Source organism: Enoplosus armatus, chromosome 21 (genome assembly GCF_043641665.1).
Source record: "Enoplosus armatus isolate fEnoArm2 chromosome 21, fEnoArm2.hap1, whole genome shotgun sequence".
Taxonomy (NCBI): Eukaryota; Metazoa; Chordata; class Actinopteri; order Centrarchiformes; family Enoplosidae; genus Enoplosus; species Enoplosus armatus.
The window spans coordinates 10,879,270-10,891,347 of NC_092200.1; the positions used below are offsets into that span (position 1 = coordinate 10,879,270).

The 12,078-nt window shown below is 41.8% G+C and overlaps 1 protein-coding gene across 1 annotated transcript in view; it reads right to left on the reverse strand.

Moving 5' to 3' along the window:
* Window positions 1–12,078, reverse strand: part of rttn (rotatin) — a 30,885-nt gene that overhangs the window by 8,011 nt on the left and 10,796 nt on the right. The window contains exons 20-39 of the mRNA XM_070927893.1: window positions 11,839–11,924; window positions 11,105–11,222; window positions 10,303–10,399; window positions 10,140–10,205; window positions 9,827–10,018; window positions 8,547–8,789; window positions 7,621–7,771; window positions 6,411–6,577; window positions 5,840–6,059; window positions 4,677–4,805; window positions 4,420–4,530; window positions 3,728–3,886; window positions 3,332–3,409; window positions 2,420–2,618; window positions 2,230–2,327; window positions 2,027–2,114; window positions 1,477–1,678; window positions 1,059–1,149; window positions 561–711; window positions 174–311 (exon numbers count right to left, since the gene is read on the reverse strand). Coding sequence (XP_070783994.1) covers window positions 174–311; window positions 561–711; window positions 1,059–1,149; window positions 1,477–1,678; window positions 2,027–2,114; window positions 2,230–2,327; window positions 2,420–2,618; window positions 3,332–3,409; window positions 3,728–3,886; window positions 4,420–4,530; window positions 4,677–4,805; window positions 5,840–6,059; window positions 6,411–6,577; window positions 7,621–7,771; window positions 8,547–8,789; window positions 9,827–10,018; window positions 10,140–10,205; window positions 10,303–10,399; window positions 11,105–11,222; window positions 11,839–11,924 — 2,784 coding nt within the window. The remainder of the gene's footprint in view (window positions 1–173; window positions 312–560; window positions 712–1,058; window positions 1,150–1,476; window positions 1,679–2,026; window positions 2,115–2,229; window positions 2,328–2,419; window positions 2,619–3,331; window positions 3,410–3,727; window positions 3,887–4,419; window positions 4,531–4,676; window positions 4,806–5,839; window positions 6,060–6,410; window positions 6,578–7,620; window positions 7,772–8,546; window positions 8,790–9,826; window positions 10,019–10,139; window positions 10,206–10,302; window positions 10,400–11,104; window positions 11,223–11,838; window positions 11,925–12,078) is intronic.

A 12,078-nucleotide genomic window follows, 5' to 3' on the forward strand; every position in this document is an offset into this window, starting at 1 on the left:
TGTTTCCAAAAAAACAATACTCTAATATTATGAATAAGGAGAAATGATCCAAAATAGATTATTATAAAACATTCTGCAGCCTAAACTAGAGTAATTCATTTTGTTGCTTATCCTAACTCACTTGAACACATGCACACGCATACACACACAAACAGAGCAGAGTATCTGTGTACCTGCAAATGTCCGCCAGCGTCTCCCCAGCGCAGCAGAGACAGATGGGTGCGCTGCAGAGCTGTCCCTCCTCACCAGAGTAGCCAGGAGCATAAACACGTCTGCCCAGCACACACAAACTGCGTCCCGGGTACCTGCATCTGAAGAGGGAAAGAGTGAGTCACAAATTTTATGACACGAGACAGCTACAAAGCCACACACAGATCACACTGCAGAACATACTGCAGGGAGAGTCGGATAAATGGATGGATAGGGCTTGTATTTGAAGCAACGTTGGTGGTTTTTCAAAACAGATCAATAATGGTGACATACATGATAGTATATATGGAATATGGAAGACTTAATTTGTTAAAAAATGATTCCATTTGAACTGAACACACGGTTCTGACCTAATCCTTTGGTATCCAGCATGAGCACTGCCACCAGAGTAGTCAACAGCTGTTTCAGGAAGTCCATCTGGCCAATCAGTTCCTGGCTCACCATGACACATGACTGCAGCAGTTTGGAGAAGCTGGACAGGAACTGAAGTAGGGTGACAAACTAAAAACACGCATATGCACACACACACACACACACACACACACACACACGAAGACATTTTTACAGATTAAGATATAGTTAGAGAAAAGATGAAAATGGATGTGTCGTAAGAATAAGTTATTCTATTTTAAAAGTTACATTTCCAAGCTGCGAAAACAACGGTGTGCTTTGAGTTCAAGCTTGTTGAGTATTCCACCCACACTGAAATCTGGAGGAGCCCTCAGACAACCCAGCGCTGCACTGAAGCTGGCACCGTACTGTACCAACCCACGTTTTTTGCGCTAAGTCATAATAACAAAAAAAAAGTTGAAAAACTCTTCAGAACTGTCGATCACAGAGTTCCTCACCTGGCCCTTGATGTCTTCTCTCTCTCCTGGTAGGACGTTGGGTGTCTTCAGCTCAGTCAGACATTTCTCAATGGGCCCAATATCCACCAGACTGAGGAAGAAAAGAGAAATGATGGAAAATGTTTGCGTTTTCAAGATACTAGCTAGAGGGTATTAGGGCTACAATTAACATTAATTCTCTACGGAATAAAATATAAACATGTTTATTTAAATCAGCTGTAATCATGATGTAAATGACGAAAATATGTTAGCAGAGCTCAACGCTATAATTTATACTGTTAAAACTATACTGTATGTACATTTGAATATTCTCAAAAACAAGATTACAAAAACTCTCTGTCCCATTCTGATTTTTATTCATGATTAATACATCAGCGGGGAGTATGTGTTCATGCGGTCCGAGCCTGTGGCCTCTTACCTGGCCAGTGCTTGGAGGAGCTGGTTGTGTCGGATGGCAGTGAGGGTGAAATCTGGCAGGATGGCCAGCAGGTTAGTCAGCAGGCCACAGTGGACCGTCATGAGGTCGGGAGTTACCATGACAACGGGTTCCACGGCCGAGGGCTCGCCCTGTCGGGAGTCTTGGGAGGTAACCGAGCCGCTAGTGTCTGTGTCACTCTGGCCTGTGAGACAAATCAATATATAGCTAATAGAGGCGCCTCCCAAATGGTCCACACACTGTGTGGATCATGCCTGTCTGTGACCAGAGATGCTGTGACCACATAATCAAAAACATCAAACTGTTGTAAAATACCAGAGAACAATGTTCTACTTTGTAAGACAGAAACATAAATACACAAATGGTTTCAGTTTATAATCATCACTGACCACAATGAGGTTCACTACTTCTAAAGGAAAATAACGTGAAGGTTTGTGTATGAAGAACTAAAGCATGATGTGTTACTATTATTGTGAATGCACGTGTGCACACACTCGTACACACAGACACACTCTATTTCTCTCTGTAGTACCTTGAGCCATGAGTCTGCTGGCAGGGGTATCTTCTGTGATGTTCGATGGGGAAGGACCCTTAGGAGTGTGTGGCCCTGAAACTCTTATCTGTAATGGGCAACATTATTATTATCATTATTATTATTATTATTATTATTATTATTATTATTATTATTGTTAGTGTGTGTGTGTGCATGTCTGAAAGTACAAGAGCATTACTGACCACAGTGCTAGACGTGGAGAGGGAGCTGGAAGGTCTGCAAGTGTCGGTGGTGGGTGCTGGTGGGTCGCATGTCCAAAACCACAGAGAATTCTCAGAATCTAGACAAGAATATACATGTAATGGAAAAACTGTGCAAAAATGCAGTCACTTCAGACCCACATGATCAAATCTAGACAAAAATAAAACCTACCCAGTGAATTGCTCTCCTGAGGACTAGGTCCACTGGTAGCGTCAGCACGAGGTTGCAGGTGGAAAGTGTACCTGCCTCGGTAACAACTGGAGGCAGAGAGAGCCACATGTTGGAAGTACTGACAGTGGTAAAGCAGAGCCTGGAGCGCTGGAAGACCCACCAAAGACACACCAGACACCTCATCATGGACACATGGGTGCTGGAAGAGGAGAGAGAGTTAATGTGGTAAAGATACAGAGAGATTGTTATATGACGTCCACTGACCTTTTACTGATAAGAACAGGGCAAAAGAAACAGAGGTGAGAAAAGGGACTAAATACAGAGAGGTTGTAAAATCCAGCTGGATTGAACTTTGTCTGAACATCACTAGATCTACATTTTCAACATTCAACATTCAAACTGAAATCTAATTTGTTAAGTTTAGTTGTGACAGTGATTGCACATCTACAAGATAACATTTTAGTTGTCATATTTCTTTTTATTTGTTTTTCAGGTGGCCTGATTTGTGCTTTGTATATCTGTCTTGATAAACTTTCTCCTGGCAATTACAACTAGATCAGATTTTGTAAACAACAAGCCTTGCTTTTAAAAGATACAAATAAATAATATTTATCTTTTTTCACCTCTGACATGCAGTTCCCTTCCAAGATAATGACATCCCAAATTAAGATGCTGTTGGTGTTTTGACAGACATTTAAACATAATTATTTTGGATGCGAGTGCTAGAGGCCTGTGCCCCAGTAGAGCTTCAATTCTAGCAACACCCCTGGTCTGAACCCTGCAGGGCTCAAGCTAGGCATGGTTAGGGAGGAACAGCGAGGGGATAGAAACAAAGAGAAACTGAAAGAGAGGGAGAGAGAAAACACTTCATGGTCTATAAAAGCTTTTTAACTGGCTGGCAGAGCTGCTGACCTGCCAGTGGGAGTCCTTGGCCTCCTCTGCGTTGGCAGGCATGGGCATCACCAGCAAGTTCTGCAGGATAAATGCAGCCTGGACACACAAACCAAAAAAAGAGACGTGGGTCACGTTACACTACATCAGCAACAGTGCCATCTGCCTGTATTTGACTGGTAATACATTAAAGTCCAGCCACATTTTCTGGCCACAAATGAAATAAAAGTGCAATTTGCATTGTTCTTACTATTTTTTATAAGTGTGTGGAAGTAATTTTGGGACAAAGCAACAACTGCTCTATATTTTGGCCCAGGACTCCACAGAGGAAGTTATCTATTTCCTGTGCAGCAATAAAGAAAAGCTGTTTGGGGTTGTACAGACAGTACAGCTAGAGTTGCAGTTCTAACATCGTACCTCTCTGCGGACCATGCTGCTCTCCTGCTGATCCAGTAGGATGTTGAGCAATGTGCCCCACAGACCTCCGCTGATGTTCTGACAGCTGGCACACAGAGCCTGGCATCCGCTGGGCAATGAGGACAGAGCCGCACCTAAACCCAAACTGGCAAACCTCACCTGATGTGAGAAGGGGGACATGAGTTTGGGTGGATGTTTAAGGAAAGAGAAATAGGAAAAAGAAAGATGGTGTAGGTGTATATACATCCATAGACTAAAAGTAATGATTCTCCAAAAGCGTGGACGCTGCTAATGTTATGGGACTCCTATCTATAGCAATATTAAATGTGAATTTGGCCGTGCTGGTTATTCATAATACTAGACTAGCATTTCAATGGATGATAGCAAAGACAGAGTCTACCTTATCAAGGGAGTCTCTTCGACTGACTTGTGTGGGAACTTATTTTTGGAGACAGACAGAGAATTTGGTACGACTAGCTGCCATGTGCTTCTTTTTGTCTTTGAGTTCTTGCGCAGCTCTTGTGGGTTTCATTTTGTCCCAAAAGTCAAGCATCTAGAAACTTCTTTTTATAACAGAAAGAGTTTGAAGAATGAATATTGAAGACTGTAGTGTCATACATATACATATATACACACATATCTATCTATGATAAGTTATCATGATTTCAAGAAAATGAAAAGACTGTCTGTACCTCTTGATCTCGGTCGACCCATAGTGGGATGAGCCAGGCCAAACAAAGCTGAGAGGCACTAGCCTCCTCAGCAGCTGCCTCATTCCCCAGGGACCACTGGGATATGAAGTCCTGATGCAGTCAAAACAGAAGGAAAAACATGTTTTCTGTACCATTCCAAAATATTTTAATGCGGTGTAGTATGGTGTCTTAAATGTATTCACTGATTTCTTTCCAACCAGCATCCTCACTGCGGTATAACCATTGTTGACACTTGCATTGTCCTTGTTCTTGGCCATCATCTCATGGGACAGGTGAAGCAAGCAGATGACAGCATTCTTGGTCACACCTTTCCCCATGAAGGACAGGGAGTTGCCTCCCCACTCTACATAGAATGAGGAGATCACCTGTGTAGAGGGAACAGATTATATTGGGAATATTGAATTAAAGAGCACTGCAGTGCAATCATGTGTATTGTTGTTTCCCATCCAGAATTTCTCCTCTTGCAAAGACATAGCTGATAGAACTGCACAGTATTTGGATTTGGTACGTGGTGTTATCACATGTTGCTCCCAGTTTCTGTTCGTTTGTCATTGAACACCAAAGACTGAACAAAGAGTACTTGTTCCTGAGTTAGTCATCATTACTGTATACTTGTCATGCAACTCACTGCTTCCAAACGAAGGCTAAATACAGCTGAGACTAATTATTTTGCTTTGATGTGCCATCAGGATGAGGGACTGCACTGAAGAGCAGGTGAAGAGAGAGAGGAGCCCAAGGCCTGCTGAGCTTTAGGGCCCTACAGTGTCAGGAGTATCAGGTGAGAGGTGGGTCAGAGGGTTGAGGAGATGGGGGTGAAAGAGTTAGGTATCTGATTGCTATCAGCGAGATGGAAGTAGCCACCAGAGATCTTGACTGAAAAGGAAATTAACCTTCAATCTTCATCTAATCTTAATTTATGTTCATGAAAGCTGCACATTAAAACAAACCAAACAAACAAGGACAGGTATTATGTAAACAGGATGGCCTATTCCACAGGGGTCTTCATTCCCAATCAAAACTAAAAATTTGGACACCTCTGTGCTGAGGACTGCTGCACAAGCTTGTCTACACAGCATTACACTATTGTTTTATGCACTGTTGAACAACTGAACAGATGGAATAGGCAAGGTTGATTAATCTCATCAGCACCTTCACAGTGTGGCATATCTAATCAATGAGATTTTTACCTATTGCAATTCATGTCCCGTAACCATATTCTGCTTAATTTTAATTAGTTCCTCAGAAAGTACTGTGCTTTTCCTTTTATTCCTTTCTGTAGGCAGTCTCACCTCTGAGAGGATAGGAGGCGTGCATATGTCCATGCAACACATGAGCATATGCACTCTACAGACACAGAACTTCACACACATGCCTCATACAAACACACACACACACACACCTCTAATAGCCCACTGAGATACTTGGAGCAGAGGGGAATGGGCTCCAGGTCAGGGCAGTGGGAGCTCCAGCCAGGCTGGGCAGTCACGCTGACCATGCCCTGCAGTGTCCTCTCCAGGCTGGGAAGGCCATAGAAACGCGGAGCGTCAGACACCCGCAGGCTCTGAAGCAAACGGACTGCCAGCTGGCTCTTGAAGGGTCCTGCTAATGCCAGACACAGCCTGGACAGACAGGAAAGGACAGAGTGAGAAAGAGCAAGAAACAAGCAAACCAGACAGACATGAGGGTAGACAAGAGGAAGAAAGGAGAGGGAAAAAAAGACAAGATAATGTTGACAATTGGCATACCAATTCTTCATCATAAGCCTGTGGCTTTTTATGTGTTTGGCATTCATTTTCATGTTCTAAATGACTATGCTATTAGGATTTCCATCACAAATTAACTGAAATAAATACATCCTCTACAGTAGAAGAACACTTCAGTATGTTTTTCCCTCCTGATTAATCAATTTTCATTATCTTTCAAAATTATGAACAACCTGCCAAAATGGTCTTTGTGTGAAATCCTCCTACCTGTCAGCGGTGTGTGAAAGTCGGAGGAGTAAAATGTTAAAGAGGCTGGTGAGTTCTCTCTGCAGTCTCTGGCTGACATGGTCCTTCAGTTCCTCTAGCTCCCCTGGGCTCTGAGCTGAGGTCTGGGTCTCCACACCAAGCAGCAAATTAAGAAGGGACTCGGTCTCCTGGATGATGGACGGATGAATGGAAACCAACAATTATTGGTTTGTTCTTTGATTTTATCTAATTATTTTCGATGTATCCCATTTTAATGTGATAATGCTTTGTCACAACAACTTATGAATGTCTTCACCAGTTTTTTTCTTCTTTTTATGCCTTCTTGTGCTCTGTTAACTGCATACAAAGCTTGGCTTCGCTTGCATTTAGTATTAATAGTGAAACAAATTGTATCTAAATTCAAACCTCCAAGGACGGAAGAGACTGACAGGTGTATTTGAGCAAGCACCTCCTTCTTAGCACCACCCATTTTTCCCCCTGCAAAACTCTAGGATGTAGGAGTGCCAAACATGCAGAATTTCTTATTGAGCAGTGCACACAGAGTAGATAGTTAATGCAAGTGTAGAGAGCGACAGATGTTCGTGAAACAGCTCAGTAATTACAGAAAAGTCAGAGCAGAGCTGCTCACCCCTACCAGGCATTCAATCTGAGTCTGCTTTAGCTGCCAGGGGAGGGCTTATTGTTTACACACACATTAATGAGAAAGCCAAGGTGAGACTGATTAAATCCTAAAAGTAGCTCTCCCCGCTAAAACAGTGTGGTTATTCTTCTCCTCGGGCAAAAATATGACTCCAACTTTGTGTTAGGAGCTCAGGAAATAATCTCTGCCGCAGGTCTGAGGTGGTACGCTGTGATACTATTTTTCTGTCGTTATGAGAGAGTAATACGTTTGGCTTGTCTGACGGCGTGTGATTTATTCAAGCTTTGATTACAGGTATATAACCTTCTGTGTTGGAGAGGAGAGGGCCTAACCAGATTACTTGCTAACAGGGATGTACACACACATATGTTACAAGCGTATACACACACACCACAGGCAAGCTACAGTACAGCAGTGAACAGTAGTCATCTATACCACAACCACACTGCAACTTATAACAATGTGTGTTCAAAAATCCTCCTCAACTATCCCTTTAAGCCAAAACCTTACAGGACTATTGTAGTGAGATTTTACTTTCCTGCGTGTCCAGAAAGTGTGAATTATTTGTACCTGGTTGAGAAGCAGCTCCAGTATCCAGCGCAGGTCCTTGTCCTCTGGGTCTGATGCAGACTCAGTGTGTTTGAAGTAGGCATTCAAAAATGCAACAATGCCCACTAGCAACCTCTCATCCTCAACACAGGCTGGATGCACCTGGAGAAATCTGCAGGGAGGAAGAGACAGAGGACGAGGAGGAAGGGAGGAGGAAGAGAACATGGTTGATTATTACTATAGCATACAGATTCATAAAGAAGCTAAAGTTCTATCCACTCATCTTTGTTTTATTCTACAGCGGAAATATTAATTGTACAAACCAATAAGTATTAGATATATGCTGCTATAGTAGACAGAAAGGAGTGGTGATAAACTGAAGGAAGCTTGCTCTTGTTTCCTTCATTATTACTAAAGCATAACATTTTAATAATTTACATTTTTTAGGCTCAGCTTCAGGATTAGAGTAGTTAGAGGAAGAAAAGAGATTTTTTGAAATTAATAATTTTAATAAAGAATAAAGACGTTTGTCCTCCAATGGGGGGATGTTAAAAAAAAAAAACATCAGTAAGACTTATTACTACTACTTAATGACTTAAATACGTACGATGCCAAGCAGAAAACAAAAAAAGTAAATTTGAAAAATATCAGGGATGCTTTAATACTCATGCCAGGAACTGTAAACGGAAAGGCATTTAACACTATTAATTTATGTCAATTCTTCAAAATTAGACAAAAAGACAAAGCCATACTGTGCTCACTGAGCCATGGACCAACATTTGGTTCACAGCAGTAATAATAATGGCATACTGTGGGAGCATGTCATAAAACCCAAATCCCATCATTTGCTTAATTCATAAACCTTAACGAGACATGATTACTGACGTGGTTATTAGCATGTGAACCAAAAGTACGTGAATCTTTAATTGAATTTGTATGCAGTGTACCTGCTCACTGTTCCCTGCCAGCTGAGGGACTGAAGGGTGCCTCTGCAGCTGTGGGTAGGAATGTGAGGGAGGGCCAGTCTGTCAATCAGTAAATAGAGGCTGAGCCTGGAGAGGGCAGAGGTCACCGAACTGTGTCCCACTGCCGTAACAATGGCCTGGATGCAGTCCTGCAGCGCAGTGGGAAGGTGCACTGCCTGTAGCGACAGAACCTGTGCTTTTGACAGCTTTAAGTCAGGGTGAAATCTGTGGGGAACAGCATGTAAATGGTTAAAATATATATATATTCAAAATCAGATTACATGACTATTGATGTGCTGACAAGTGTGTTGCATAAGTAGCATCCTCAGAAGCATACTAATGACTGCATTAACAAACATATTTGATCACCAATCTGAAGGGATGAGACATTTATGAGTCATCCAAAGAGAGATGTTTTCTGAGAATTACTGAGTCAAGCGGAGGCAGAGGCAGGCATCATACCAGCCACAAGCAACAAGCAATACTCAAGAAAACTGTCAAAACAATATGGAAAAAAAAGATTTTGATCATTTTAAGACACAACAATATCATCAGAGATTAAGGACTTGAGCACAGAGTTGTACTTGTACACAAAGTCCGAGGAATATCACTCTTAATTTTCACTGACTAATCCAAGTACTCTTCTCCCAATCATAGCTCGGTATGAAATGTAGTCTCTGGTGTATTGAACCATCTATGGTGTGCTTTAAATGTCTTTGCTGTCATCAAGCTGGTTAAAACTGTATGAGACATTCTCATCCATTTGAATTAGGTCACAGTAGAAGTAAATGAAGACAAATGAAACACAAGATGCCAAGCTTCTGAAACTAATTTCTTAACCATAATTCTCCACTACAGAGAACACTGTATAAGAGTTGATGTGTAGCGGGATTTTTCTTTGATTAAGATATCCTGCTATGGAAATATTGTTCTGGTCAGTTTCTCCAACATCCAACATTTTGTTCCTAAAACCAAAACAAAATACTGCACAATTATCTAAAAACAATGCAAAAGATCTTGCAAAAACATGACACTTAAACAGATACATGAAAATACTGTACGTGAATAAATAACTACAAATAGTTAACCAATTTCTTTCTACGGTGAAGGACAAGTTACGCTTTCTTGATACAGAAACATTGGTCAACCTTGGTGTCCAATCTCCAGCATATTTTTTACACAAGAACAAATTCTTGTAATAATTTCAGACCATGCTAACATCCTGCTGCATGCATAAAAGTCAGAAATATTAAGGTTCTTACTCAGTAACATCGGTAGAGATGCTATGCAGCTCTTCAAGGAGGTTGTCTATCCCAGAATGCCATGCAGTGTTCCAGGCCACCTGCAGGGCCTGGCGGGCGGGTGCCAGGGTCAGGAGGTCAGAGGAAGGGGGCAGGACACAGCAGTACGGGCTGACAGCGTGATGAGTCGCTGCCTGGAATGGGATGTTGTACCTGGGAGAAAGTGTTGTTAATACTGCTTGTGAAGTTGATAAGAGAAAGGGACCTTTAAGAGAAACCATGACTCAATGCGAATGTCAACTGGTGATCTTCACAGCTTTACAGAGGAGTTTACCTGCGTATTACTGACAGCGGCAGGGAGAACGGTGTGAGGGTCACATCTGTGTTGGATTTGTCAGACCTGATATGACACAAACAGGAAGTACAACAAAATATTGAATGGATGCACATTTATTTTAGAAGCATGGAAAACTCAAAGAAAGGAAAAATAAACTCACCATATTTCAATGCTGGCAATCTCATCAAAAAGCAGTAAACCCATCAGGACAGCAATCTCACTTTCATTGCCTTTGTTCTCTTTCAATATCAAGGATGCTATAATGAAGACACAACATGGACAATTTACATAATAACCACACCCGTTATCACTCGACCTCATGAATACATTCATACACATTTTAAATTCCATTAGAGCGACAAACACTTAAAGACTCATTTCAAAATTGAAGTTTGGAAATTCCCAATGAGCTTGCCACCCACAACAGGCTTTACTTACATTATGACATTTATGATGAATAAGAAATTTGGTGTCTGAGGTCTTAATGCTTTAAACTGTGTTGTACAAACATTACATTTGTATAATGTATAAAAACCTGGCTCAATATTTTTGCATGAAACCTCTCACGCTCCAGAAAGGATGTTTCTGTCTAAATCACAAAAACAATAATGCAATAACAATCAACAAATATAGAGGCAGTCACAACTGAGATGTTATAATTTAAATTAAATGTCTCCTAATGTAAAATGCGGATCTACAAATTATGCAACATAAATGTGGGTTGCTATATATATCACCAACTACAGCATTGCACATAAAGATAGAGAACAATGTGCTAGTGTTGAGCTGAGCTCCATAGCAACATGTTGCATCATACTAATATGCCACTTACTACAGTGTGACAACATGGTTAAAAGCTGTGCATCAACGGATGACTTGTCATCGTTTTTTGAGAGCGTGCCCCCGAGCTACACAACAAAATGCGTATAGCTATTACTTAATGAGTTGTCTTGTGAACGTACCCCTGAGCAGTGTGAGGAGCAGGAGGTTGCGCTGCGCCAGGCTGTGCCTCAGAGATGGATCTGCATACACCAGCTTCCTCAGGATACATACGCAAGGCTCCAGCAGGCAATCTAAGCTCTGGGGAGAACAGCAACATACGCAGTCAGTGTTTAATTGCAGGGAAAACACAAACAGACACACATATTCTCTTTCTGTCTCCTCCTGCTCGGTGTCCCTCGCATATAAATGCACAGGGTGTCTTTGCTGTCTCTTCACATAAACTAAACCCAAATTCTGTGATTGTGCAGGTCACAAGCAATGGAGGGTTGGGACAAATATAACCTGCAGGCATCCCTCTTACATGCTCTTGTTAACTGAGACAAGTCATGCTCTGCGGCCGTGTTCCTCCACCTCCATGTCGCCCGACATGCTAGACGATTACCCCTGTAAGCAGCTTCTGATTTAAGGCCTGAGAATGATCAGCAGACTGCAGTAACCGGAAGGCAAACATCACTGCTGACCAAGGCCTGTCTGACACTATTAATACAGGCCATTTCATCTCTCTATCATGCACGCCTCAGTGGGTTTCCTCCACATCCGCTGGCAACACATGTACTCACATATAAACCAGGACATGTACACAAATAAGAGCACATGCAAGTGCATTTATGAGATACAGGGTTTGTTTGGCTTCAACAGCAATTTGTTCAGTGCACATCTATTTATCACTTTGCCAAAGCAGGTTTGTTTCTACCTTGTTGCCGTTTACACTCTCCATAATGAAAGAAGTGACTTTGTCTGTTATTCCAAGATTCTTCAGCACTGGATGCATTGTGGTGTCTGCAATGAAGTAAGAGAACAATTCAATATACTGATGATAAACATTTGCATAATCCTCAACTATTTGCTTTTCGTGCTTGTCTAAAACATATGGTGGTGGGAAGACACAACCTGCTGCATTCGCTGCAAATTGTAGTTCTCACAAGGGGAGAGC